General features: G+C 48.7%; 1 protein-coding gene across 2 annotated transcripts in view; it reads right to left on the bottom strand.

Annotated features, from left to right (window-relative positions):
* LOC119956904 (collagen and calcium-binding EGF domain-containing protein 1-like) overlaps positions 1-25,440 on the bottom strand; it is a 132,942-nt gene extending 107,502 nt beyond the window's left edge. For both annotated transcript variants that reach the window (XM_038784463.1, XM_038784464.1), the window contains exons 1-2: positions 25,089-25,440; positions 23,356-23,436 (exon numbers count right to left, since the gene is read on the bottom strand). In XM_038784463.1, the coding sequence (XP_038640391.1) occupies positions 23,356-23,436; positions 25,089-25,183 (176 nt within the window). In that variant the 5' untranslated portion in view covers positions 25,184-25,440. The remainder of the gene's footprint in view (positions 1-23,355; positions 23,437-25,088) is intronic.
* Between the last annotated feature and the right edge of the window lie 2,405 nt (positions 25,441-27,845).

Genomic DNA, 27,845 nt, shown 5'->3' with positions numbered 1-27,845 from the left:
TTCGGCCCATCGAGTCTGCACCGGCTCTTGGAAAGAGCACCCTACCCAAGGTCAACACCTCCACCCTATCACCATAACTCAGTAACGCCACCCAACACTAAGGGCAATTTTGGATACTAAGGGCAATTTATCATGGCCAATCCACCTAACTTACACATCTTTGGACTGTGGGAGGAAACCGGAGCACCCGGAGGAAACCCACGCACACACGGGGAGGATGTGCAGACTCCGCACAAACAGTGACCCAAACCGGAATTGAACCTAGGACCCTGGAGCTGTGAAGCGATTGTGCTATCCACAATGCTACCGTGCTCTTCCAATCTTAAACAGAGGCTGGACTGCACTCAATCCAATTGACACATTCAATTATATTCATTCTTGGGATGTGTGTCTGTTGATGGCAAAGCCAGCATTTCTTTTAAATTTAAAGTGTCCAATTGTTTTTTTTTCCCAATTGAGGAGCAATTTAGTGTGGCTAATCCACCTAACCTACGCATCTTTTTTGCGTTGTTGGGGTGAGACCCAAGCAGACACGGGGAGAATGTGTAAACTCCACACGGACAGTGACCTGGGGCCGGGATCGAACCTGGATCCTCGGCGCCGTGAGGCAGCACTGCTAACCACTACGCTGCCGAGCCTCCCTGGTTACCCATCTTTAATGGCCCTCGAAAAGAGATTGTACAGACTCCGCAGCGACAGTGGCCCAAGCTGGGAATCGAACCCAGGTCTTTGGCGCTGTGAAGCAACAGTGCTGACCACTGTGCTACCGTGCCGCCCATAATTTTGTAGACCTCAATCAGGTCTCCCCTCAGCCTCTGCCTTTCCAGTGAAAACAAGAGAGGGTTGTGTAATATAAGGGGTTAATAACTATTATGCTAATTTTTAAGAGTGCATCTCAAGTGATGTCAGATCACATCACAATGCCATGGGTCAAGTACTGGAAAATGGAATTAGAACAGAAGGGTGCTTGATGGCTGCCGCGGACCTGATGGGCCGAAGGGCCTCTTTCCATGCTGTAAAATACTTTGACTCCATGTGTCTGGAAGCTGAGGGAAGTAGGGATTAATGCTGCTCTTCTAAAGTCTGTTTCGAAGAGTGTAAAATAGTCAATACATGTCAACTAGTTCGTAACAGCATGGTTTCCAACTCTCCTCTATCAAAGGCATGCTGAACCTGGTCCCGATATTAATGCAGAACGTAGCGAGACGGGGAGCATGGGGAGGGGGGGGGGGCGCCTAAAGGTGGGAATTCCAAAGTTTAGGTCCAGGCGGCTGAAGTCATGGCCATTAATGCTGGAGCAATTAAGAGCGGGATGGAGCCAGGTTTCAGAATGAGAGGAGTGTAAATCCTGTTGGGTTGGAGAAGATTACAGAGATAGGGAGGGGTGACACCATGGCAAGATTTGCACATAAAGATGAGAAAAACAAGCAGAGAAGATGTCATTTAATACAGTTACAGCTATATCTCAATAATCAAGTCTGTTGCCAGAAATATTGCGAGCTGCATTTATGGCTTCATAATACAATGATTACACAGAAAACATCCCCTGATGTTTTTATTTGAGAGTAATTCAATCCAGACCTTGTTCGTATTATGTAGTTGAGTAGGGCACGGTGCTATGGGGTACATGGTTAGTGTTAGTGGGAGGAGTATATTGGGAAGCACGTATTTTCAGTACAACTTTGCTTATGCACCTGGATCTAAGCATATTCGCAACTCACTGTGGAAACGTTAGACTGTTAACACAACCTAAGGGCTCACCTGTCTCACATCAAACAGAGAGCTGTGCGCTTACAATGCAACGTGTCATGGAATTGCACTTTTGATTGAACCCTGTTTAGTTTAGATAAAGGAGGTTTTGTAGTTCTCCAGCACCTTCCATGAGCTCAGGGTGTCCTGAGCAGCCGATACAGAGACTTTTTTTGGCATTTGTTACTGAAGCAAGGTTGAAAATGGAGGAACCAATTTGCATATAACAAATTCCTCAATAGTCTGGTCAGGTAATCTGCTTCAGTGATGTTGGTTAAAACATAGATGTTGATCAGGGCACCAGGGGAAATTGCCCTACTCGTCCAAATAATGCAATGGGACTCTCTGTGTCCACCTCAACAGGCAGAATATCTTCTCTAAATGACTGTATCTGTGGTAGTCCAACAACTGTAATCCAACACTCCCCGTAGGACTGCACTGGGGAATCAGCCTGGACGGCTGCTGGGAGTAGATTCAGTGGTAACTCTTCAAAACGGATCAACACTGACAGTGAAAAGGAAACATTTACAGCCGAGTGGAGAAATGGGAACGAATGCACAGAGTTGGCACGGGGCACGGTGGATCAAACGCCTCCCTCGTGTGCTAAATGATTCAGCTTGTAATCAAAAAAAGTGATCTCAAAGCCAAATGTAGTCAGCAGAGAGCAGTGCCAGTCCTTACTGGAAATGGCAGAACGTTGAATCACCCCTCGTAAAACAAAGGGAGAGGGTTATTATGGACAGGATGGTACAGATTTACCGTATGTTTGGCGGAAGATTTCGGCCCAAGCCATCATCATCCAGCCATCCACTGCAATGACACGATCATTTTTAACCATCACAGCGGTTCTTCAGCCCCCTTCCCTCCTGCTGACCCACTCTTTACACAGGGTCAGTGTCAGCAGTCAGCCTGGCTGCCCAGTGCCTCAGGGCTCAACTTCTTCCCAACTTTGGCCAAACACCACACCCACATTCCAGTCACAGCAGTGGATAGCAACCAAGAGTGGGAACCCTGGCTGCTCTTTGTGTTCCTTAACCCAAGGACACGGAGATTAGTTGGGATGCCACCTTACCGCCTCTCTGGAACTCAGTACAGATCAGAAATGTAATCTGGGACCTGTGAAGATCACTTTTTTTTAACCAAGTGAGCCAGCAGGAAGAGGATGATTTTATAAAACATGCAGAATTACCACGAAAGCTGCATGTCCCTTTTCAGGTCAATTAAGGCCGCATTAACTATTGTGTTTATCTCATACAAGTCATAGTATCCCTGCAGTGCAGAAAGAGGCCATTCAGCCATCACGTCAGCACCGACCCTCTGAAAGAGCACCCTATCTCGGCCCACTCCCCCACTCTATCCCCGAAACCCCACCCAATCTGCACATCCCTGGACACTCAGGGGCAATTTTAGCATGGTCAATCCACCTAACCTGCACATCTCTGGACACTGAGGGCAATTTTATCATGGTCAGTCCACCTAACCTGCACATCTTTGGACTGTGGGAGGAAACCGGGGCACCCGGAGGAAACCCACGCAGACACGGGGAGAACGTGCAGACTCCACACAGACAGTGACCCAAGCCGGGAACCGAACCCAGATCTCTGGCGCTGAGAGGCAGCAGTGCTAACCACTGTGCCACCGTGCCGGCCTGTTCTTGGGGTGCGGCTGACACTGGCAAAAGGAAAAAAGAGTATTTATTGTGTATTTATTGTCCATTCTTCGTTTGCCTTCAGGGAATTAAAAGCCAGTTCCAGGCCAAGAAGGATTGACTGGTCCCTTCCCTGAAATAATAGGTCAGTTTTTAATGACATTCCCGCAGCTTTCGTGGTAATTCTGCATGTTTTATAAAATCATACTTTCATTCCCAACCTGAATTGAAGGTGTTAATTCCTTTCATCTGTGCCATAGTTCTCTCCCAACAGTCCAGTCCCAACAGCCGTTGATGGAATGATTTGCAAACTCACATCAATCTGAAACTAATTACAACTAATGACTAGATTAAACAAAATAATGGATGGATATGTACACTTGTAAACTCCCTGGTTTAAAGCTGTCACGGCATCATCTTTAGGATTTAATATCCTCCAGCAGTGTACTGGTTAACACACTCATGTCAATTGCTTTGAGTGCTATTTTAATGCTCTGTTTAAAGTTATTGACTACATTAAACCAGCTCGTGAAGGAGCGACGCTCAGATGCATGACTTAGGGCGTTATCAGAGGAACTGAAATCCTAATAATATTAACCTTCCGTCTTCTCAACCCATTCTTCGCTCTTTTCCAAATAGAGTTAACGAGGAATCTCAGTTCGGCAGCGCTGTACAGCACTTTTATGTGTTCGTTCGATTCTGACTCCGTTCATCAGTTAAACTGTTTGCATTGTGACATTATTTGGATGGCAGTAATGCCACCACAGTCCCAGATGACCTGAGGCTACTTTCTCCTTTGAGGGGGGAGAGCCGAGTGGGGGTGGTTTAACCCGAGGGTCAGCACACCTCAGGCGAGGGGCAAGGTTGAGAAGGTGGGACCTTCACGAATAACTGCAGCCAAACCGGCTGTTTGGCCAAGTGAGCTAGTACGATTTGCCTTCCCACTCATTAATGTCCTTGCGTCCAGGCCTTCTCTATTACTCCCAAGACTGATATTTTTTCTTAAAACTAGCATTTCACAAAGATACTCGCTGTTATGACCCCTTTGGGGGGGGGGGGGCAAGGACTAGGCTCCATTCGATTTCCCCCTTACACAGCTGAGTGCGAAATCCCCCCAGTAATTGAGGGGAAACGACTCAGCATAAAAACCCTGAGCTGGGTGCAGAATCATAGAATTTACAGTGCAGAAGGAGGCCATTCGGCCCATCGAGCCTGCACCGGCCCTCAATATATAGGAAGGTTAAATGTATGACCCTGAAAAGGGAGTTATATTTGTTTCCTCCCATGCGAAATGCCCATAAACATGAGCGTGATGCTCTAAATAGGGTGCTGTTTTAGAGAGTGTTACAATAAGGAATATTTTGGATCAGACTATGAAACTGAGACCTGTCTACCCTCGGAGGTGGGTGCGAAATAATGACAGGTCACTGTTCAAACCAAAGTCGGGCCAGTTTCCCCGGTGAGCTGGTTGGATATTTATCTCTCAGGTAACATTCCTGAAAAAACAGATGATCTGGTCGTGATCACATTGCCAGTAGTGGAAACTTGCTGTGTGCACAGTGGCTGCTGGGAGACTTGCATTAAAACAGGGACAGTTTTTCCAAAATCAATAGAAAAAGATAGAAAAATGGAGTTGTTTTGGATTTGCTGAGTTCATGGAACATAGATAGATTTTTTTAAAAGCACAAAACAGGCCCTTCGGCCCACGGTTGTGCCGAACCTTTGTCCTAGATTAATCATAGATTATCATAGAATTTACAGTGCAGAAGTAGGCCATTCGGCCCATCGAGTCTGCACCGGCTCTTGGAAAGAGCACCCTACCCAAGGTCAACACCTCCACCCTATCCCCATAACCCAGTAACCCCACCCAACACTAAGGGCAATTTTGGACACTAAGGGCAATTTATCATGGCCAATCCACCTAACCTGCACATCTTTGGACTATGGGAGGAAACTGGAGCACCCAGAGGAAACCCACGCACACACGGGGAGGATGTGCAGACTCCGCACAGACAGTGACCCAAGTCGGAATCGGACCTGGGACCCAGGAGCTGAGAAGCAATTGTGCTATCCACAATGCTACCGTGCTGCCCTTAAGAACAAATTAAACTACACTCCATTATTCTACCGTAATCCATGTACCTATCCAATAGCCGCTTGAAGGTCCCTAATGTTTCCGACTCAATTACTTTCACAGGCAGTGCATTCCATGCCCCCACTACTCTCTGGGTAAAGAACCTACCTCTGACATCCCCCCTATATCTTCCACCATTTATCTTAAATTTATGGCCCATTATAATGGTTTGTTACACCCGGGGAAAAAGTCTCTGACTGTCTACTCTATCTATTCCCCTGATCATCTTATAAACCTCTATCAAGTCGCCCCTCATCCTTCTCCTTTCTAATGAGAAAAGGCCTGGCACCCTCAACCTTTCCTCGTAAGGCCTACTCTCCATTCCAGGCAACATCCTGGTAAATCTCCGTTGCACCTTTTCCAAAGCTTCCACATCCTTCCTAAAATGAGGCGACCAGAACTGCACACAGTGCTCCAAATATGGCCTTCCCAAGGAACGTGCCGTATAAATCAAGGCCGGAATTCTCCGACCATTAGGTTCTCTTTTCCCGCCGGGAATATACTTGCACCGGGTGCAGGTGCTTGATGGAGGATGTCCTGCAATCAGTGCTGAGAGATATTATTGGTTTTGCATTGCTCTCTAACCATGTTCTTCTGTAACTGATACTGCAGATTCTTGTGTCAACATGAATTTCATACCACACCAATACAAAACCAGAGACCACATTGTGCACGACTTATTGTGAGCGATCTATCTTTGAAGGAATAAGCAATGCTTGCTTTTACAGAGCAAATGGTAAACGAGACACTCGTTACTGCAAACTGATAAAGATCATCTTCCATTGTTACCAAAATTGTTCGCAACCAAGTTTAATGGTGCATTTATCTCTGAGATTTTTTGTGGGTCATCAGACGCTGAAAATGTTAACATTTTAAACATCTGTGTGTTCTTAAAAAAACTCTTGCATAAGGCAGTCAATTCGAGTTGAGTTGCTGTGTCTTTTGAGTCAATATTTCACTGTTCCTGTGTCAACATTTCCCATTCAATTTTATTGTGCGCATTGTCACGCTGCTATTGCAGGGTCTGGGCACTAGGTGACTCTGTGGAGCAGATTTTGCTTCCAACCCTAACATTAATGAAATGAAATGAAAAGAAAATCGCTTATTGTCACGAGTAGGCTTCAATGAAGTTACTGTGAAAAGCCCCTAGTCGCCACATTCCGGCACCTGTTCGGGGAGGCTGTTACGGGAATCGAACCGTGCTGCTGGCCTGCTTGGTCTGCTTTCAAAGCCAGCGATTTAGCTCTGTGCTAAACGATAGAAATAATAATTTTCTGTGAGCAGGCTAGTAAATTAAAAGTACTCATCTCAAACTCATTTCTTACAACTGACCACAATATGTCTGCAAATATATACGTGGTAAACATAACGGCCTGGATCTTACGCAAAGCGGCAAAGATTGCGGTTTTCGCTCCACTCAGACGTGACAATTTAAGTATGAACGAATAAATGGGCAGAGTGGTAGGTGTGTGAGGTCGATGGGTAAAGAGGTGGTGTGGCAGGTGCATGGGCAGGTAGGGTAGTAGGCAGGTTTGGTGCGCCGGGGGTAGTGGGGTCAGGTTGGGAGGGACCTTCAGATCTGGCCGGGGGGGGGGTTAGCATGATCGAAAGGGGTAGTTGGAGAGAGCAGGAGCAGTCAGGTGTTGGTGTGGTCTGGAGGGGTAGGTCAGATTGGGTGGGGTGGGGTGGGGTGGGGGAGGGGAGGAGGGGGGGGGGGGTGCACAGTAGTCAGATCAGGTCAGGGAATCCGATTGGGGATCTGTTTTGCTGTTAACCTAATAATAATAATAATAACAATCTTTATTGTCACAAGCGGGCTTAGATTAACACTGCAATGAAGTTACTGTGAAAATCCCCTAGTTGCCACATTCCGGCGCCTGTTCGGGTACACAGAGGCAGAATTCAGAATGCCCAATTCACCTAACAAGCACGTCTTTCGGGACTTGTGGGAGGAAACCGGAGCACCCGGAGGAAACCCACGCACACACGGGGAGAACGTGCAGACTCCGCACAGACAGTGACCCAGCCGGGAATCGAACCCGGGACCCTGGCGCTGTGAAGCAACAGTGCTGCCCATGAAATCTGGAATTAGACGAGAATTGTTCCGTCCAACATTTGCTGGGTAACTAACTGTCCAAAGTCTAACTCAGCATTGAAAGTGTCGGGGAGCTGTGGAATTGCCCATCAAAAGTTTGAACATCCTGGTAAATTCCCACAGAGGTCAGCACGTTGGGAGGTCCCATCGCACGTCCAGTGTCGCACTTCCGGGCTCTAGAGTCTGGAAGAACTGGGCTTCTTCCCTAAATGCTGGATGAACCTAACCTACTACTTGCTTATAAAGACTTGTATTTATGTTATTTTTCTCAGAAACATCTCAAAACCACATATGCAATGAATTATCTTGAATTGGAGTAAGGTAAAGTCACCAGAGGTACTGGTAGTGATTCAACCTGAGGATCATCACACATCAGGCAAGGGGCAAGGTTGAGCCTTCATGAATAACCTCAGTCTGCACGGGGAATTGAACCCTCACTGCTGGCCCCGCTCTGCAACACAAACCAGCTGTCCAACCGGCTGAGCTAAACCCATTGAATTGCAGTAGCGATCCTATGGGCAGGTAAAGCAACCATTGTAAATGGCAGCATCCCACAATTGAGATGAATGGTTTGTTGACACGCCAATATTTTGGTGTCGTTCATTGACCAACACCCATCAAATTATGCAAGAGCATCTTCAGCATCTACCTGACCCACCAGGGACCGGTTATCTCAGTTTACCTCCAGGAATACAGCATTACCTTTGTATTGCACTGGAGCATCAGACTTAAGTCCTGGATTATTGAACCTGCTTGAAGACTAGGGGCGCGATTCTCCGCAAAGGCGGAGAGTCGTGAAGGCTGCCACGAAACCGGCCGTGTTTCACGGCAGCCTCCGTGCCCCCTCCCGGGACCCGATTCTGCTCCCCGGTCGGGGCTAGCACCGCGGCCCCGTGAACTCTGGCATCGCGAGCTTAACGAATTTCGCTAAGCCCGCGCGCCAAAGCTAGCGACGGCTGACGCATATGATGACGTCATCCGCGCATATGCGTCAGACCCGCGCATGCGCAGTCCGTAATGCCCCTCAGCCGCCCCGCGGACTTATCCGGACTCACGACTGGGCGGAGGGAGAAAGAGTGTGCGGGAATCGGACCCGCTGCCCGTGGTGCGGCCGTGCCAATCGGTGGCATGGCTGTGCAGAACGGCACTTTGCGGCCGTTTTCACGAACTGGTATAGCAGGTGTATTAAAAATCGTGAAAACGGCCGTAAAGGCCTTGGAAATCGGCCCATCGGCCAGGGGAGAATCGCTGCTCGCCGTAAAAAAACGGCGAGCAGCGATTCGTGTCGGGGGGAGGGCCTGGGAGGGGGAGAATAGCGGGAGGGCGTCGGACCAGCGTCGCCGTAAAAATTTGCGCCGCCCGCTATTCTCCGCCCCGTCGTGAGTGCGGAGAATCGCGCCCTAGGTTGTTACTAACTGAGCCGAGCTGAATCTCAAAGTCATCTACAATTACGGCCTTTATTTACTTTTCTTTCTTTCTTTTTATAGATTTAGAATACCCAATTCTTTTTTTCCAATTAAGGGTCAAATTAGCATGGTCAATTGCACATCTTTGAGGAGTGTGGGAGTGAGACCCTCACAGACACGGGGAGAATGTGCAAACTCCGCACGGACAGTGACCCGGGTCCTCGGCACCATGAGGCAACAGTGCAAACCACTGCACCACCATGTCACCCCATGACAGGTCTATGCATCGCGTCTTTACCAGAGCAAAACATCTTCAGGTGCAACATGAGCATTGTTCTTTAATTCAGCGCCTTGTCGTGTGAGGAGATATTAAGACAGGTGACCAAAACCTTGGGTAAGGAGGTAGGTTTGAAGGAATGTCTTCAATGACGAGAGGCAGTGAGGGGGAGGGGCTTGGGGAGGGGCTACCGGAGCTCCGGGCTGAGGCAACCGAAGATATGTCTTTTGGCGCAGAGAGAGCAGAATTGGAGGAACATGGAGCTCATCGAGGGGTGTAGGGATGGAGACGACTGTAGAGACGGAGCGATGAAGGTACAGAGGAATTTGGAAGCAAAGTTTGCAAATTCGCGGCTTTTTTTCCTCGGGAGCCAGAGTGGGTGAATGAGATTTGGTGCGAGTTCCAACGCTGGCAACAGAACCTTGGGATGAGCTGAACTGTATGGAATTTACGTCACCTCAATCGTAAGAGTACTCTGTTTATATTAACCATCAGGTGGTTCAGGTTAGGTGGCGGCCCTGCGGTTAGCACTGCTGCCTCACAGCGCCAGGGTCTCGGGTTCAATTCTGGCCTTGGGTGACTGTCTGTTTCGAGTTTGCACCTTCTCCTCGTATTTGCGTGGATTTCCTCTGGGGGCTCCGGTTTTCCTCCCACATTCTAAAGACATGAAGGTGAGGTGGATTGGCCAAGGTAAATTAGTGTCCAAAAATTAAAGGGACGGTGGGGTTACAGGGATAGGGTGGGGGCATGGGCCTAGGTAAGGTGCTCTTTCCGAAGGTCAGTGTAGACCCGATGGGCTGAATGGCCTCTTTCTGCACTGTAGGGATTCTGTGATTCTACGGTTACAGAAGGTTTAATGCGTCATACTGGAAAATTTCTAAACTATGCTCAATCCGACTCCAGTCACTTCAAGCCCTTCAACTGTGATTAGGAAACTTTAGATTCTATTTGACATTTTTAACTTTTCCAGTTCTAATTCATGCACGCAAGGTACAAGTTATGTACTTAGGGAAGCAACTTGAACAATAACCAGTACATTGCATTCCTGCAATTTAGAAGCTAAGGACTGAGTATCTTAATCCTCTTCCCGAATTCCGATGGCAAGCCTTGATCTCTTGATTGCAGTTAACTAATTAGTCTGATCTTTGTCAAACTGACCTCCTCATGCTGGGTCATTCCTGAAACAAGTGATCATAATCCTGAATTGTTCCATATGTCCACCTTGCTTCACAGGCCAATGAATTATGCTTGATGGGGAGATTAGGAAGCTATATTTTCATTAATGGATCCCGAGAATAATGCCAACAGAACCTGTGATTTAACGGGAGCAGTCACGTTGATCTTAGTACCCACCTTAACCTTAGAATAGAAAGAACAGAAAATATTCCTAATCCTCATTGGTATCCTTTCAGCCTTGCTGCGAAGTATCTAGAATCATAGAATTCCGACAGTGCAGAAGGAGGCCATTCGGCCCATTGAGTCTGCACGACCCTCTGAAAGAGCACCCTACCTAGGTCCACTCCCCTACCCTATCCCCGTAACCCCGCCTTATCTTGCGGACATTAGGGGGCAATTTAGCATGGCCTGTGGACCTTAAGTAAGAATGCCATTGGTTGCCTGGGCTCAATGGTTATTCCTGAAACTGTACGTCCCAGCAACCGTTGCCACCTTCAGGAGGAAAATATTGTAAAAAGGGAGTTGAATGGTATTTCAGTGCATTCCATCAGAATAGCATGCGTGGGGGCAGCACGGTGGCCTAGTGGTTAGCACAACCGCCTCACGGCGCTGAGGACCCAGGTTCGATCCCGGCTCTGGGTCACTGTCCGTGTGGAGTTTGCACATTCTCCCAGTGTCTGCGTGGGTTTCGCCCCCACAGCCCAAAGATGTGCCGAGTAGGTGGATTGGCCGCGCTAAATTGCCCCTTAATTGGAAAAAATAATTGGGTAATCTAAATTTATGGAAAAAAAAAAGAGAATAGCATGCGTGTTCCTAACTCTTGCCAAATGTATTGGCTCACCAGTATTGGAGTCAGAAGATTGTGGTTCCAAGCCTGTCTCCAGATCGTGAGTGTAGTGTGGGATGTTGCTCATCAACGGCAACATCTGTTAGGTGCATTGCCAAACGAAATGGAGGGACAGTAATAAGGTGATTATGTTACTGGACCAGTCACCCAAAGGCATGGACGAGGGATCAGAGGCAAAAATACAAATTCCACGCGAACAGCTTGAATATATATATATTTGGACTTTTAGAGAAAGTTAGTATCAGTAACGGTCACAATGAAACTATTGGATCGTTGTCAAGAAACCTCTCTCATTCACTAATGCCCTTTTGGGATGGAAATCTGCCAGCTTCACCTGGTCTGGCCTACATGTGGTAAATCTCCTCTGGCGCCTTGCCAAGGACTTGAGGAAATTCATTGACGCTTTGTTCACCCAGCGGAGTGCTTCAGGGATTTGGCCACAGAGGTTAGTGTACCTCGCTGGATCAATTCCCATGTGCTGCTGGAACGCTGAAATCCCAGTGTGCGCTCCCAGCACTCACCACTCTTGAGTCAGTAAGTAGCACAAATGTGTGAGGTCTGCCGCTCAGTTGGCAGGCGCAGGGTCTTCCCACACACCGAGTGACATGGCCTCACCTTGACCAGGACTGAAACTGAGCAAGAAAGATACCAACGTAAAGGACCAAGGATGGCGGAAGAATCTTTTTAAAAATTAAGGGCAGCACGGTAGCATTGTGGATAGCACAATCGCTTCACAGCTCCAGGGTCCCAGGTTCGATTCCGGCTTGGGTCACTCTCTGTGTGGAGTCTGCACATCCTCCCCGTGTGTGCGTGGGTTTCCTCCGGGTGCTCCGGTTTCCTCCCACAGTCCAAACATGTGCAGGTTAGGTGGATTGGCCATGCTAAATTGCCCTTAGTGTCCAAAATTGCCCTTAGTGTTGGGTGGGGTTACTGGGTTATGGGGATAGGGTGGAGGTGTTAACCTTGGGTAGGGTGCTCTTTCCAGGAGCCGGTGCCGACTCGATGGGCCGAATGGCCTCCTTCTGCTCTGTAAATTCTATGATCTAGACGCAGAGGAACTTTGATTCTAATTCTATGATGAAGAAAATAAAGCATTTATACTTATATAGTGCTTTTCATGGCTTCAAGATGCCCCAAAGTGTTTTACAGCCAGCGAAATACATTTCAATTGCAGTCATTGTTATAAACATGGAAATGTGGCAGCGAATCAGCATGCAGCAAGCTCCCACCATATGACCAGACTGTTTGTCTTTAAGTAATGTTTGCTCAGGAATAGATATCGACCCCAACACAAAGAAGTGGCTTGGAATCTTTTACACCTATCGGAGAGGCAGTTAAAGCCTTGCTTTAATGTTGCATCCACAAGTTGGCACTTCCGACAGTGCAGCGCTCCCGCAGCGCTGGGCTCAAGTGTCACCTCGGTTTTACGCTCCATTCTCTGACACAAACCCACACCACCTGACTCTGACGCAATTTTCCACTGGAAATGTTACCTGTAGTAGGGCGGCAAGGTGACACAGTGGTTAGCACTGCTGCCTCACAGCGCTAGCGACCCGGGTTCAATTCTGGCCTCGGGTGACTGTGTGGAGTCTGCATGTTCTCCCCATGTCTGCGTGGGTTTCCTCCGGGTGCCCCGGTTTCTCCCACAGTCCGAAACATCATAGAATGGAATGATACAATCTCTAGTGTTAAGGAGGCCATTCAGCCCATCTAGTCTGCACCGACACTCTGAAAGAGCCCTCTACCTAAGCCCATATCCCACCCTATCCCCGCAATCCCACCTAATCTGCTTATCTTTGGGTCAGCTCAGTGGGTTAGCCCTGCCGCCTCACGGCGCCAAGGTCCCAGGTTCAATCCCGGCTCTGGGTCACTGTCCGTGTGGAATTTGCACAATCTCCCCGTGTTTGTGTGGGTTTCGCCCCCACGACCCAAAATTGTGCAACATTTTTAAATTTAGAGTACCCAATTCATTTGTTTTGCCAATTAAGGGGCAATTTAGCGTGGATTCAATTGGAGGATTATGCTGGGAGCAATTACACCTTCAGTGCTGGCCAATCAAACAGCTGATGATAACAGATTGAGTCTGACACTTAAAGATCAAGGCAAGGAATACTGAAAAAATAACTGTGGCGTTGGACAGGAATAACCTAGTATCGCTGGGGAACAGTCCATTGATTATTCAAATCTCTCAGGAGCTCAGTTACTTGCTTTACAATACATAAATATTGTAAAAGACTGTGCTGTGTGTAATAATGATTGAAGAAAGGTTACATATAAACATACATAGAAAATAGAAGCAGACAGAGGCCATTCGGCCCTTCGAGCTTGCTCCGCCATTCATTATGATCATGGCTGATCATCAAGTTCAATACCCTGATCCCGCCTTCCCCCCATATCACTTTTGCCCAAAAGCTATGTGGTGAATGTAATATAGATGTATATATGTTAATTCACACTGTCTTTGTAAGCGCAGTAGCGCTATCCTACCACTAGGAGAAGACTTTCTTCGAGCATAAACAGCAGAGTAGATTAGTTGAAATGAACAGTTTCAACCCACGCTGAAGGTTTAGTGTAATTCTCTGAAGAGCACCAGTGTAAAACTGACTTCTGTTTCTATTGTAACAGATGGACAAATGCCAATTCTCAATGAGGCCACAGCATCTATGAGTTTCCTTTGCTTTCTGTTCTATAGGGGCTGTCGTTCATTAATTATACTGATTTACTCTTGGGGATCTTGTAACCTGACTTCCAGCTGACGTGAATCATGATGTATGTGGCAGAAAAGTATTGTTTATATAGTAATGTACAATAGAGCAACAGGAGCAATAAGTTGCAGCAATCTGATGACGGACAGACTTGAATTTGCTAATCTGGGTGGTTCCCCTGTGGACCAAGATTTGATTTGGAAATTTATCTTGTACGCACATCTTCAACTGTGCCCAGTGATATCATTTTTTTAAGTGTCATACATTAACCCTCTGTCCACTAAGTTTACCATTATAGATAGGGGCAGCACAGTGGCACAGTGGTTAGCACTGCTGCCTCACGGCGCCGAGGTCCCAGGTTCAATCCTGGCTCTGGGTCACTGTCCGTGTGGAGTTTGCACATTCTCCCCGTGTTTGCGTGGGTTTCGCCCCCACAACCCAAAGATGTGAAGGGTAGGTGTTTTGGCCACGCTAAATTCCCCCTTAATTGGAAAAAATTAATTGGGTACACTTAATTTATTTTTAAAAAAAATAAAGATTGTTATGATCATTATTATTAACAGGGACGGATCCACAGTGTAAAAACCCCGGCCGGGGTGCAGATCGGGGAGGATGAGCCTTCGGGGCGTCGGAGTTTAGTAGTGAATCCCGCCTGTCGGATTCTACACCCATCACCTGGTGTTTCCAGATGTCCCGTTAATATTCCAGGTTTCCAGGGCAGCACGGTGGCCTAGTGGTTAGCACAACCGCCTCACGGCGCTGAGGTCCCAGGTTCGATCCCGGCTCTGGGTCACTGTCCGTGTGGAGTTTGCACATTCTCCCCGTGTCTGTGTGGGTTTCGCCCCCACAACCCAAAAATGTGCAGAGTAGGTGGATTGGCCACGCTAAATTACCCCTTAATTGGAAAAAATAATTGGGTAATCTAAATTTATAAAAAAAAAATAAAAAATATTCCAGGTTTCCAGCATTCGCAGTATTTTTGCTTTGGAGTTTTGAAGTTGCGTCAAATGGACCATTTACCAACTTTAATCTTCAGCCATGGAGTTGACTGGATTGTTTCTGATGATGGCTATCTTACATGTCTGAATTTGTTGATGCGAGCAGTTTTCAACTTCCATGCCTCGTCGTTATGCCAATTTTCTACAATGCCAGTGTGTACAGCAACTGATCCCGCCGCTGCCAGAGTAATGCTAACACCTCTCAGGATAAGGCATACAGGCTGTACATAACGTAATTAACCCATGCACAAAAACAGTCCATTATAAATGTTTTGCACTGCACTGTGAGATCAAGATGCGCTAGAGATTGAAGTATATTGCAGGAGTATGAAAATTACCTGCGAGTGAATTACAAGGCAGTAACGCAACTCATCGGGCAGCACGGTGGCACAGTGGGTTAGCCCTGCTGCCTCACTGATCCCAGGCGCCGAGATCCCAGGTTCGATCCCGGCTCTGGGTCACTGTCCGTGTGGACTTTGCACATTCTCCCCGTGTTTGCGTGGGTTTCGCCCCCACAACCTAAAGATGTGCAAGCTAGGTGGATTGGCCACACTAAATTGCCCCTTAATTGGATGAAACGAATTGGGTACTCTTTTTTAAAATAAATTTAGAGTGCCCAATTTTTTCCAATTAAGGGGCAATTTAGCGTGGCCAATCCACCTATCCTGCACATCTTTTGGGTTGTGGGGGTGAAACCCACGCAAACACGGGGAGAATGTGCAAACTCCACACAGACAGTGACCCAGGGCCGGGATTCGAACCCAGGTCCTCAGCGCCGTAGGCAGCAATGCTAACCACTGTGCCACCGTGTTGCCCTGAATTGGGTACTCTTAAGTTTATTTTTTAAAAGTAATGCAACTAAGAAATCCAGTAAATATGAATTGTCCCCCAAAAAAAAGCAAGCCTCAAGCAGTTAACAGTTCTCACCCAAACCTCAACATGATTTCTAGTTTAAATACAGGGCCGGCTATTTGTTCGGAGTTAGTGCACATACAAGAGCGTGGATTGTTTTCAAAGTGATTTTCTTACAGTGAAGCCTGAGCTCTCCTCTTTGATCTGGGGGGATTATCTGATACAGTTCAGCATTGTTACTAGGATTTCTCAAAAACCTAGAAACAGGTCTTTGAAGTGTTCCTTCAGCCGCACTGTCGGGGACTCCCGTGAGGTTTTCAGCAAGGTAGATTTGGGGATTCTCATTTTCGTTTTTGACTTTGCCCTTCCATCCGTGTCTGAAGAAATCGTTTTGAACATAATATTGGGTTGAGGTGCAGGCGACTAGACTTGTATCACTTACGTGGTAGAAATGCAAAATAGGGGCAGCACGGTGGCACAGTGGTTAGCATTGCTGCCTACGGCGCTGAGGACCCGGGTTCGAATCCCGGCCCTGGGTCACTGTCCGTGAGGAGTTTGCACATTCTCCCCGTGTCTGCGTGGGTTTCACCCCCACAACCCAAAGATGTGCAGGATAGGTGGATCGGCCACGCTAAATTGCCCCTTAATTGGAAAAAATAATTGGGTAATCTAAATTTATTTTAAAAAAAGAAATGCAAAATAATGAATCAGAAGTAGTAGAGGCAAGAATGCACAATACTTTGGTTTAAATGCTTTTTCCATCTCCTATATTGTGCATTAGGAATGTCCAGGCCAGAGTGTTAGTCCTCCGCTACAAACAGAAAATGCTGGACAAACTCATGTCTGGCAGCATCTGTGGAGAAAAACAGTTACCATTCCGATTCCAAATGATACTTCTGAAAGGTCAGAGTCGTACAGGACAGAAAGAGGCCCTTCAGCCCATCACGTCTCTGCCGGCCATCAAGCACCTATCCTCTCTAATCCCATTTTCCAGCACTTCATCCTTAGCCTTGTACGCTGTGGCATTTCAAGTGCTCATCTGAAAGCTTCTTAAAGTCTGGGAGGGTTCCCGCCTCTCCCATCCTTTTAGGCACATCCCAGTCCATCAGGCAAACCCGCCTCCCATCCATTGACTCTGTCTCTGCCTCTCCCGCTGCCTTGGGAAAGCGGGCAGAATAATCAAAGACCACTCCCACCTGGGTTATTCTCTCTTCCAACCTCTTCCACCTGGCAGGAGATACAAAAGTCTGAGAACACGCACTAACAGGTCCAAAAACAGCTTCTTCCCCGCTGTTACCAGACTCCTCAATGGCTCTTTAATGGACTGAAATAATCTTTCCACACATCTTCTCTACTGAGTATGCTCACCCTATGTCTATGTATTTACATTGTGTATTTACCTATATCCTTTTTTTTGAGCACAGTAAGAAGTCTTACAACACCAGGTTAAAGTCCAACAGGTTTGATTCAAACACGAGCTTTCGGAGCGCAGCTCCTTCCTCAGGTGAGGAATCATGGCTTTTTTTTGATGTATGGAATGATCTGTCTGGACTGTACGCAGAACTGTCTGTGTGGAGTCTGCACGTCCTCCCCCTGTGTGCGTGGGTTTCCTCCGGGTGCTCCGGTTTCCTCCCACAGTCCAAAGATGTGCGGGTTAGGTGGATTGGCCATGCTAAATTGCCCGTAGTGTCCTAATAAAAGTAAGGTTAAGGGGGGGGTTGTTGGGTTACGGGCATAGGGTGGATACGTGGGTTTGAGTAGGGTGATCATGGCTCGGCACAACATTGAAGGCCGAAGGGCCTGTTCTGTGCTGTACTGTTCTATGTTCTATGTTCTAATAGATTTTACCTCACACCTCCTCCAAATCTCCGACCCATTACCTTAAATCTATGCCCCCCCCCCCTCCCCCCCCCCCCCCCCCCCCCCCCCCCCCCCCCCCCCCCATCCACGGTTACTGACCTCCCTACTCAGGGGAAAAGTTTCTTCCTATCTACCCTCGCTAAGTCCCTCATACTTTTGGTCATACGGACTCGAAGTAACTCGACAGATTCCCTCCACAGATTCTGCCAGACCTGCTGAGTTCATCCAGAATTTGCTCTTTTGACTGCAGACGTCCAGCATCTGCAGTGTTTTGCTTTTGTTTGACTGCTCTCCCTCCAGCTGGCCCGAGTGAATTATACTGGCAAAATAATCTTCCTGTACACCATTCTGCTCCTTGTAAAAGCTCCGTGAGAAGGCAAGGCCGCATGTCCCTCGTTCCAACTCATTCCCCTAGACAGATAAACTGTGGAGCCACTCCCCCGCCGAATCGTTCAATCCTCCGACATACTATGCATGTCTAAAACCAAATTTTTTGCGCCACATCCTGATTTATCTAGTTTGTTTTCTCGACCCATTTCCGACATGTGATGAACTGTGCTGGGAGCCTTGACCCGTCACCCGCTTTGGCAGCCAAATAACCTCAAATAGCTGTCAGTGAGGTACGTGATGTCAATCTCTAGCATTCAGGCAACTTGTAGTTGTTCGCTGACCCCTGAAGTTCGCTGTAGTTGTTCGCTGACCCCGGACAGGCGCCGGAATGTGGCGACTAGGGGCTTTTCACAGTAACTTCATTGAAGCCTACTCGTGACAATAAGCGATTTTCATTCATTCAAGTAGGAAAAGACATTGTTGGCGGCCAGTATTACTTACGACAATGCACAGAGATGCACAGAATTGATATTCTTTTCTTTTTAAATTTCGAGTACCCAATTCAGTTTTTCCAATTAAGGGGCAATTTAGCATAGCCAATCCACCTACACTGCACATCTTTTTGGGTTGTGGGGGGGCGAAACCCATACAAAGACGGGGTGAATGTGCAAACTCCACACGGACAGTGACCCAGAGCCGGGATCGAACCTGGGACCTCAGCGCCGTGGGGCAGAGTGCTAACCACTGTGCCACCATGCCGCCTTAGGCTTGATATTCTTGACCAGTGCCACTAATGGTGGCTAGTTTGCCAGCATCAGACTTTCTCCCTAACCCACAGGGGTAAATCAAAGATCGCACAGGATTCTAGTCGCATGAATTAGCGGGCCCCAGATTAAGAGAATCGCAGCCCCCCAGCACGGAATCTATTCTTCATTCACATTTAAATGTGGAGTGATGGTGTGCCTGATTTCCCCAATGGGGTGCACTGCTGCCTCTGACTCAGAAGGTGGGGAGTTCATAGCCCCACTCCAGCAATTTGAGCAGATCATCTAAAATGACCCTCCAGTATAGCGCTGAGAGAATGTTGCACTGTCAGAAGTGCCCTATTTTGGATGAGATATTAAACCAAGGCCGAAGCTGAACATTAAAAGGTGCCATGTCACGAGAAACAGGGGACTACTTCCTCATGTCTTGGCCTATATTTATTGCTCAACCAACACCACTAAAAATAGACTATCTGATCGTTATTCTAATCGGAGGTCTTGTGGCGCAGTGGTAGAGTCTCTATCTCTGGCTCAGAAGCTGCAGGTTCAAGTCTGACTTCAAGAACTGATGGAAAGTATGTACATGTGGTCAAAAGAGATTGATTCCCCGCCTGTGGGGCCTAACAATATCCCTGATGAAGGGCAGCACGTTGGCGCAGGGCGTTAGTCCTGCAGTCTCATGGCGCTGAGGTCCCAGGTTCGATCCCGGCTCTGGGTCACTGTCCGTGTGGAGTTTGCACATTCTCCCCGTGTTTGCGTGGGTTTCGCCCCCACACCCCAAAGATGTGCAGGCTAGGTGGATTGGCCACGCTAAATTGTCCCTTAATTGGAAAAAATTAATTGGGTACTCTAAATTTTTTTTAGAAACAATATCCCTGATGCAAGGCAGATGGTAAGAGTGGGAGAGATTCCTGATCGGCCACACTGCAGAATGGCAAGCCACTGCAATACTTTGCCAAACATCATCATGGACCAATCCAAAGGCGTCCATGGTCACCAAAGCCCTCCTCGGGTATGGTACCTGAACGAGGAGAGGATTGCTACAACATTGCCACTTTCGGGAGTCCGTTCTGCACAAATTGGCTGCGGAATCTCCTCCAGTCCTACACTTCTAAAAGTACTTGACCGGCTGTATAGTTCCAGAGGTCAGACAAGGCACAGTAGAAGAGCAAGTCATTCTTTCTCTCTAATTTCCATTGAACAGTGCCGGGGGCACGTCCACAGTTTTATATGGTACCAGATTGCTGAAAGAATTGCACACGACTCCCTCATCTTTCTCAATAAAAGTTGCAATACGTGTCACCCTGGATAAATCAAAAGTCACAGAATTGTATTTCTGGATAATTGAAATTTTTAGTGCAAATAAAAAACAGAAAGGCAGGCTGCCGAAACTCTGGAGCAGACTGTTCCCCTTAAATAATAATTTGATTTGTTCAACTCTAGTTATAATGTCCCTGTGTTATGAAACACTGCAGCCTTTCATGGAATAGAACCATAGCCCTGTTGATCTCATCTCCCCTCTGGTTCTTTTGCCAATTATCTTAAAACTTTTAATGACTGGGGGCAGCACGGTGGCGCAGTGGTTAGCACTGCTGCCTTACGGCACCGAGGTCCCGGGTTCGATCCCGGCTCCGGGTCACTGTCCATGTGGAGTTTGCGCATTCTCCCTGTGTCTGCATGTGTCTCACCCCCACAACCCAAAGATGTGCAGGGTAGGTGGATTGGCCATGCTAAATTGCCCCTTCACTGGAAGAAAAGAATTGGATAGTCTAAATTTAGATTAAAAAAAGAAGGAAAAAAAATGTTAATGACTGAAATTATCCAAGAAAGTTAATACGACAATCATCTGACTTCTTCCAAAGCCTTTGAGCTGTTTAATTCCCTTCCTGGATGATAATTCCAGTGCCGGTGATCCAGTTGCCTCCAATGCTGCTGTAGGTAGCCGCTGCATTTGTACAGTGCCTGGAGCTGACCGATAGCTCGCCCATCCACCCATGGGTAAGGAGATGGCTAAAGGTGATTTATCTCCCAATCAGAATATTCGGGACTTGCAGAACAAGACCCAATGCAAATTGGGAAATTCATGACAGATCAGCATTGCTGCTGTAAAGGACAGACGGCTGGCAGTTCTCGCACAGAAACATTGCCACACGTCAATGTTATTTACAGATTCTTGGCAACATTCCCTTGGGCTCTGCTGATGGGACATGTGCAGCTGAGGCTGCAACGTGCGGCCTGGAGTCTGGAGCAAAATTTAATATTTGCAGGGTAAAAAATTTGCACGCATTACGTGTGAAGAGCAACGGACTGGGACTAATTAATTGCCAGTCACCACAGACAGAGGCCTCCTTCTCTACAGTTATTATTCCATCTGATAAACGTCACCATTTTTACAACTTAAAAGGGGAATTTCTTGCCCCAGACCAAAAAAAAAAACGTTTACTTGGGTCAACCATATCAATTATGTTTCGCCCCACAACCCAAGGATGTGCACGATACGTAGATTGGCCACGCTAAATTGACCCTTAATTGGAAAAAGTGAATTGGGTTCTCTAAATATTATACTCTTTATAATAATAATAATAATCTTCATTATTGTCACAAGTAGGCTTACATTAACACTGCAATGAAGTTACTGTGAAAATCCCCTAGTCGCCACACTCCGGAGCCTGTTCGAGTACACTGAGGGAGAATTCAGAATGTCCAAATTACCTAACAGAGCGTCTTTCGGGACTTAGGGAGGAAACCGGAGCACCCGGAGGAAATCCACGCAGACACGGGGAGAACAGGCAGACTCCGCACAGACATTGACCCAAGCAAGGAATCGAACCTGGGACCCTGGCGCTGTGACACAACAGTGCTAACCACTGTGCTACCATGCACCTTGTAATGGTAATGAGATGTACTTTAGTGATCACTACTTTCTCCCTCAAGGGATTCGTTATCTTGGTGTTTGGATTACAAGAGAATGACACACTTACAGAGATCCCTGGGCGGGGTTCTCTCAGCCCGGGGACGGGCCGGAGAATCTCCGCAAACGGCGCGAATCGCGCCACGCCACCCCCATGCCGGCACGCGATTCTCCGCAGGGCAGAGAATCAGCACCATTGGCGCCCAATTCACGCAAGGATCAGCAGCTGGAGCGGCGTGGGTCACTCCAGTCCCGTGCTGGCCCCCTGTAGGGGTCAGAATCGCTGATCCTGAGGCCATGTTGATGCCGCCGAGAAACGCGACGGCGTTTCCGACGGCGTCAACACTTAGCCTCAGGATCGGAGAATCCCGCCCACTATCCCTCAACTTTCAGTATCTCGGGACTTAGGGAGGACCCACGTAAACATAATTGATATGGTTGACCCAAGTAAACGTTTTTTGTTTTTTTTTGGTCTGGGGCAAGAAATTCCCCTTTTAAGTTGTAAAAATGGTGACGTTTATCAGATGGAATAATAACTGCAGAGTAAGGAGGCCTCAGAGTCATTATGTCTGTGGTGACTGGCAATTAATTAGTCCCAGTCCGTTGCTCTTCACACGGCAGCAGTAGGGAGCACAGTGGCGCAGTGGGTTAGCCCTGTTGCCTCACGGCGCCGAGGTCCCAGGTTCGATCCCGGCTCTGGGCCACTGACCGTGTGGAGTTTCCACATTCTCCCCGTGTCTGCGTGGGTTTCACCCCCACAACCCAAAAATGTGCAGATTAGACGGATTGGGCACGCTAAATTGCCCCTTAATTGGAAAAAATGAATTGGGTACTCTAAATTTTAAAAAGAACAGACATGGGGCTGGGGGTGTTGGGATGGGGGGGTGGGGGACATGAGAAGGATGTTGTGTCGGGCGGGGGTATCCCGTGTCGGTGGGGTATACTGTGGGGGATGGGGTGCTACGTTTTGGGGGGGGAATCTGAGGAAGAGGTTCTAGGGGTGTTTGTACCATGCAGGCTCAGTGTGGGTGTTTAAAATAGTTACCCTGGAGTTAAAAGTGCTTTTCATCCTCCGACCTTTTCGGAGTAACCACCTGGGTAAAACTGACAGAACAATCAGCAGCTTTGTCCGATGGTTCCTAGCCCAGTGCAATTGTCCCGAGGAAGTTAGCACTTCTGGACAGTTACCCGACAACTTCGGAGGTGGATTCCCCGGTGAGACTTTGGGATATGTCCAGGTCCTACGCCAGGAGGTTACGGAGTTAACTCTCTCCCATACAGATACAGAGTGCTTTGAGCATTTTGGATTTCCAGCTTTTGTGAAAGTGTCGCTCCTGTTGCTGCTTACAGACCAGGTTTTGTGTTCCCAACATGTCCCATACCGTCTTCTCATCATCCATCTGTGGGCCAGATGGCACCAGACTGTACACAGGGCCCTCAGTTAATAGGTGTCCACCCCATCGCCCAAAGACACCTACATTATTCTCGAAACAACTTGACGAAGCAATGCCGCACTCAGTTTAAAAATGAATGAAATTGTGCATTTGTTAATCCTGGAAACTAAAAAATAAACTTTTTTTTTTAAAGACCAAGTTCTCCTTACCGTAAACACGTGGATGTTTCCCCGGTGGCTCTTGTACACTGATACTCCAAGGTGACCACATGATTCTCAGCACATGCTTCACTAATGAAAACAACATTGAAACATTAGGCAATACACAGGGACTGTCAGAGGAATCACATTCAGCATTCGCACGCATTGTGGTTTCAGTGTGAGCCAATTGTTTTAGTGGACCTATTTTCTGAGGCGCCCTAGGGCATTTAAGTGTCTCAAAAGGGGGGCAATATAAACACAACTTTGTTGTTGTTGTTGGGACAAATTGACACTTAATGATCGAGGAGAAATAAAAGGCAACACTTTGTTGTTTTGCAGAAGGTGACAAGCTCACTAAGTGCGGAGCCAGAACAAGGACTTGTGCACAGGGGGGAATGTCTCATTCTAGAAACCCTGGGAATCTGACACCGAGCTTTGGTGAGCTGGGTTTTATAGGGTTGTATAAAAAAGGGAGCTTCGCACGTAATAATATTTATTAGTGTCACACGTAGGCTTACATTGACACTGCAATGAAGTTACTGGGAAAAGCCCCTAGTCGCTACACTCCGGCGCCTGTTCAGGTACACAGAGGAAGAATTCAGAATGTCCAATTCACCTAACAAACACGTCTTTCAGGACTTGTGGGAGGAAACCGGAGCACCCGGAGGAAATCCTCGCAGACAAGGGGAGAACATGCAGACTCCGCACAGACAGTGACCCAAGCCGGGAATCGAACCTGGGACCCTGGAGCTGTGAAGCAGTAGTGCCAACCACTGTGCTACCGTGCCACCATCCTTTGGGGAAGAGTGAAGCTGTTTCCCCTGTGCTTCCCCTTATGGGCAGCACGGTAGCATTGTAGATAGCACAATCGCTTCACAGCTCCAGGGTCCCAGATTCGATTCGGGCTTGGGTCACTGTCTGTGCGGAGTCTGCACATCCTCCCCGTGTCTGCGTGGGTTTCCTCCGGGTGCTCCGGTTTCCTCCCACAGTCTAAAGATGTGCAGGTTAGGTGGATTGGCCATGATAAATTGTCCTTCGTGTCCAAAATTTGCCCTTAGTGTTGGGTGGGGTTACTGGGTTATGGGGATAGGGTGGAGGTGTTAACCTTGGGTAGGGTGCTCTTTCCAGGAGCTGGAGCAGACTCGATGGGCCGAATGGCCTCCTTCTGCACTGTAAATTCTATGAGCTGGTTTAGCTCACCAGGCTAAATCGCTGGCTTTTAAAGCAGACCAAGCAGGCTAGCAGCACGGTTCGATTCCTGTACCAGCCTCCGCGGATAGGTGCCGGAATGGGGCAACTCGGGGCTTTTCACAGTAACTTCATTGAAGCCTACTCCTGACAATAAGCGATTTTCATTTCAAATGGAGGGGGCGGGAATGGTGCAAAAACACTGCTCTCCACACCTGAGCACAGGCAGCTCTGTGCCTCTCGAGTGAGGGTCAGTACAGGACGAGGGCTGGGAAGCCCTCACAGGGAACTGACCCCTGTCTCCAGGGATGATTGTAGACAGTGAACATTTCAGGGGAAACGTACAGCAAAGTTCCCCCATCGAATCCTCAGCTCCTGTGAGCGCCCGGGCCGCGCTTTGAAGTGTTACCGACCTTGAGAATGTAACAAATAATGCAACATTTCAGCCCCAAAACAACACACATCCGCCAGCCCCCTCCCGGTTGCTACAATCGCGTTTTAACTTATCCCTGCTGCTCAGGGCTCCCCACACCCTTCAATTCATTGAGCCTTACCTTTCCTGACCTGCTTTAGGGGCAGGCGAGGGGCAAGTTGAGGACAGCAGCGTGAGGGACAGAATCACTATCCCAGTCTCTCCAAAATTCAACATGTCTTGTTCCAAATTCCAAAGAAGCAGAGGCGACTCTCTCTCCAGCCCAAATCCCTGGCTTGCTGTGGAATTCCTTTCCGGAGAGCTTTTTGTTTCTTCCTTGTTAGAGGGGAGAGGGGGAGCTGGGTGTTTGTGACCCAGGCAAGCCTCACCTCCCTCACTCTCTCACACACAAGACAGGACAACGTGGAAGCAGTGACTGACCAGGAGGAGGAGGAGGAGGAGGAAGGGGGGTGGATTTGGCTTGGAACCTTGCCTCAGTGTCCCACAGACAGGGAACACAGACAGGAGCCGTCTTCACTGAATTCACGCAAGCCCCGCTCCCCCTGCACCTGGATCGAATCGAATTCCTTGGCACAGAACGATCCCACTCACTCCCCGATAACATCAGAGGTAGTCTGAAGCTGGGTTGGTTTGGGAGGGAGTTGAATCCAACCCAGAACAGAATTCTGAAGGAATCTAATCCACTTTCACCCCCCACCCCCCGCCAGAGGAGGGTACCTGGAAAGTGGGCTTTGATCAATTTCCCTCCTGCAGTGAATCATGTCAATGAGGGAAATCCAGCAGCCACTAACCAGGTGGGGATTTGCTGGACTTTTTCCCATTCTCCTCCCTGGAGGGGGGGGGGGGGGGTCTGTGCATAGCCGGGGGCAGCACGGTAACATTATGGATAGCACAATCGCTTCACAGCTCCAGGGTCCCAGGTTCGATTCCGGCTTGGGTCACTGTCTGTGCGGAGTCTGCACATCCTCCCTGTGTCTTCGTGGGTTTCCTTCGGGTGCTCCGATTTCCTCCCACAGTCCAAAGATGTGCAGGTTAGGTGGATTGGCCATGATAAATTGCCCTTAGTGTCCAAAATTTGCCCTTAGTGTTGGGTGGGGTTACTGGGTTATGCGGATAGGGTGGAGGTGTTAACCTTGGGGAGGGTGCACTTTCCAGGAGCCGGTGCAGACTCGATGGGCCGAATGGCCTCCTTCTGCACTGTAAATTCTATGTAAACCCTCACAAACCCTCCCTCCCCAGGACCCCCAAACACAACGCCCTCCCTGCAAATCTGTAACCCTGGCTAACAAACCCCCACCCCCAACACACACACATTCTCCTCCCACACACTCACTCTCCTTCCACACCCTCTCACACACACACACTCCTCCCACACCATCACACACACTCTCCTCCCACACCCTCACACACACTCCTCCCACAGCCTCACACACACATTCTCCTCCCACACCCTCACACACACACTCTCCTCCCACACCCTCACACACACTCTCTCCCACACCCTCACACACACACACATGCATCCCACACCCTCACACACACACACTCTCCTCCCACACCCTCACACACACACACTCATCCCACACCCTCACACACACACTCTCCTCCCACACACATTCTCCTCCCACACACTCTCTCCCACACCCTCACACACATACACACTTCTCCCACACCCTCACACACACACTCTTCCCACACCCTCACACACACACACACACTCTTCCCACACCCTCACACACACACTCTCCTCCCACACCCTCACACAAACACACACACTCCTCCCACACCCTCACTCACACACACACTCCTCCCACACCCTCACACACACTCTCTCCCACACCCTCACCCACATACACACTCCTCCCACACCCTCACACATTCCTCCCACACTCTCACACACACTCCTCCCACACCCACACACACACACACACTCCTCCCACACCCTCACACACATACACACTCCTCCTACACCCACACACACAGACACACACTCCTCCCACACCCTCACACACACACACTCCTCCCACACCCTCACACACACACTCTCCCACACCCTCACACACACACACTCCTTCCACACCCTCACATACTCTCTCCCACACCCTCACACACACTCTCTCCCACACCCTCACACACACATTCTCCTCCCACACCCTCACACACACATTCTCCTCCCACACCCTCACACACTCCTCCCACACCCTCACACACACACTCTCCCCCCACACCCTCACACACACTCTCCTCCCACACCCTCACACACACTCTTCCCACACCCTCACACACACTCTCTTCCCACACACACACTCTCCCCCACACCCTCACACACACACTCTCCTCCCACACACTCACACACACTCTTCCCACACCCTCACACACACTCTCTTCCCACACACACACTCTCCCCCACACCCTCACACACACACTCTCCTCCCACACACACACTCTCCCCCACACCCTCACACACACACTCTCCTCGCACATCCTCACACACACACACACTCTCCTCCCACACCCTCACACACTCTCCTCCCACACCCTCACACACTCCTCCCACGCCCTCACACAGACACTCCCCCACACCCTCACACACACTCTCCTCCCACACACAAACACACACTCTTCCCACACCCTCACACACACATTCTCCTCCCACACCCTCACACACACTCCTCCCACACCCTCACACACACACTCTCCCCCCACACCCTCACACACACTCTCCTCCCACACCCTCACACACACTCTTCCCACACCCTCACACACACTCTCTTCCCACACACACACTCTCCCCCACACCCTCACACACACTCTCCTCCCACACCCTCACACACACTCTCTTCCCACACACACACTCTCCCCCACACCCTCACACACA

The sequence above is a fragment of the Scyliorhinus canicula genome, chromosome 24 (genome assembly GCF_902713615.1).
Source record: "Scyliorhinus canicula chromosome 24, sScyCan1.1, whole genome shotgun sequence".
NCBI lineage: Eukaryota > Metazoa > Chordata > Chondrichthyes > Carcharhiniformes > Scyliorhinidae > Scyliorhinus > Scyliorhinus canicula.
This window is presented reverse-complemented; position numbering and strand designations above follow the sequence as displayed.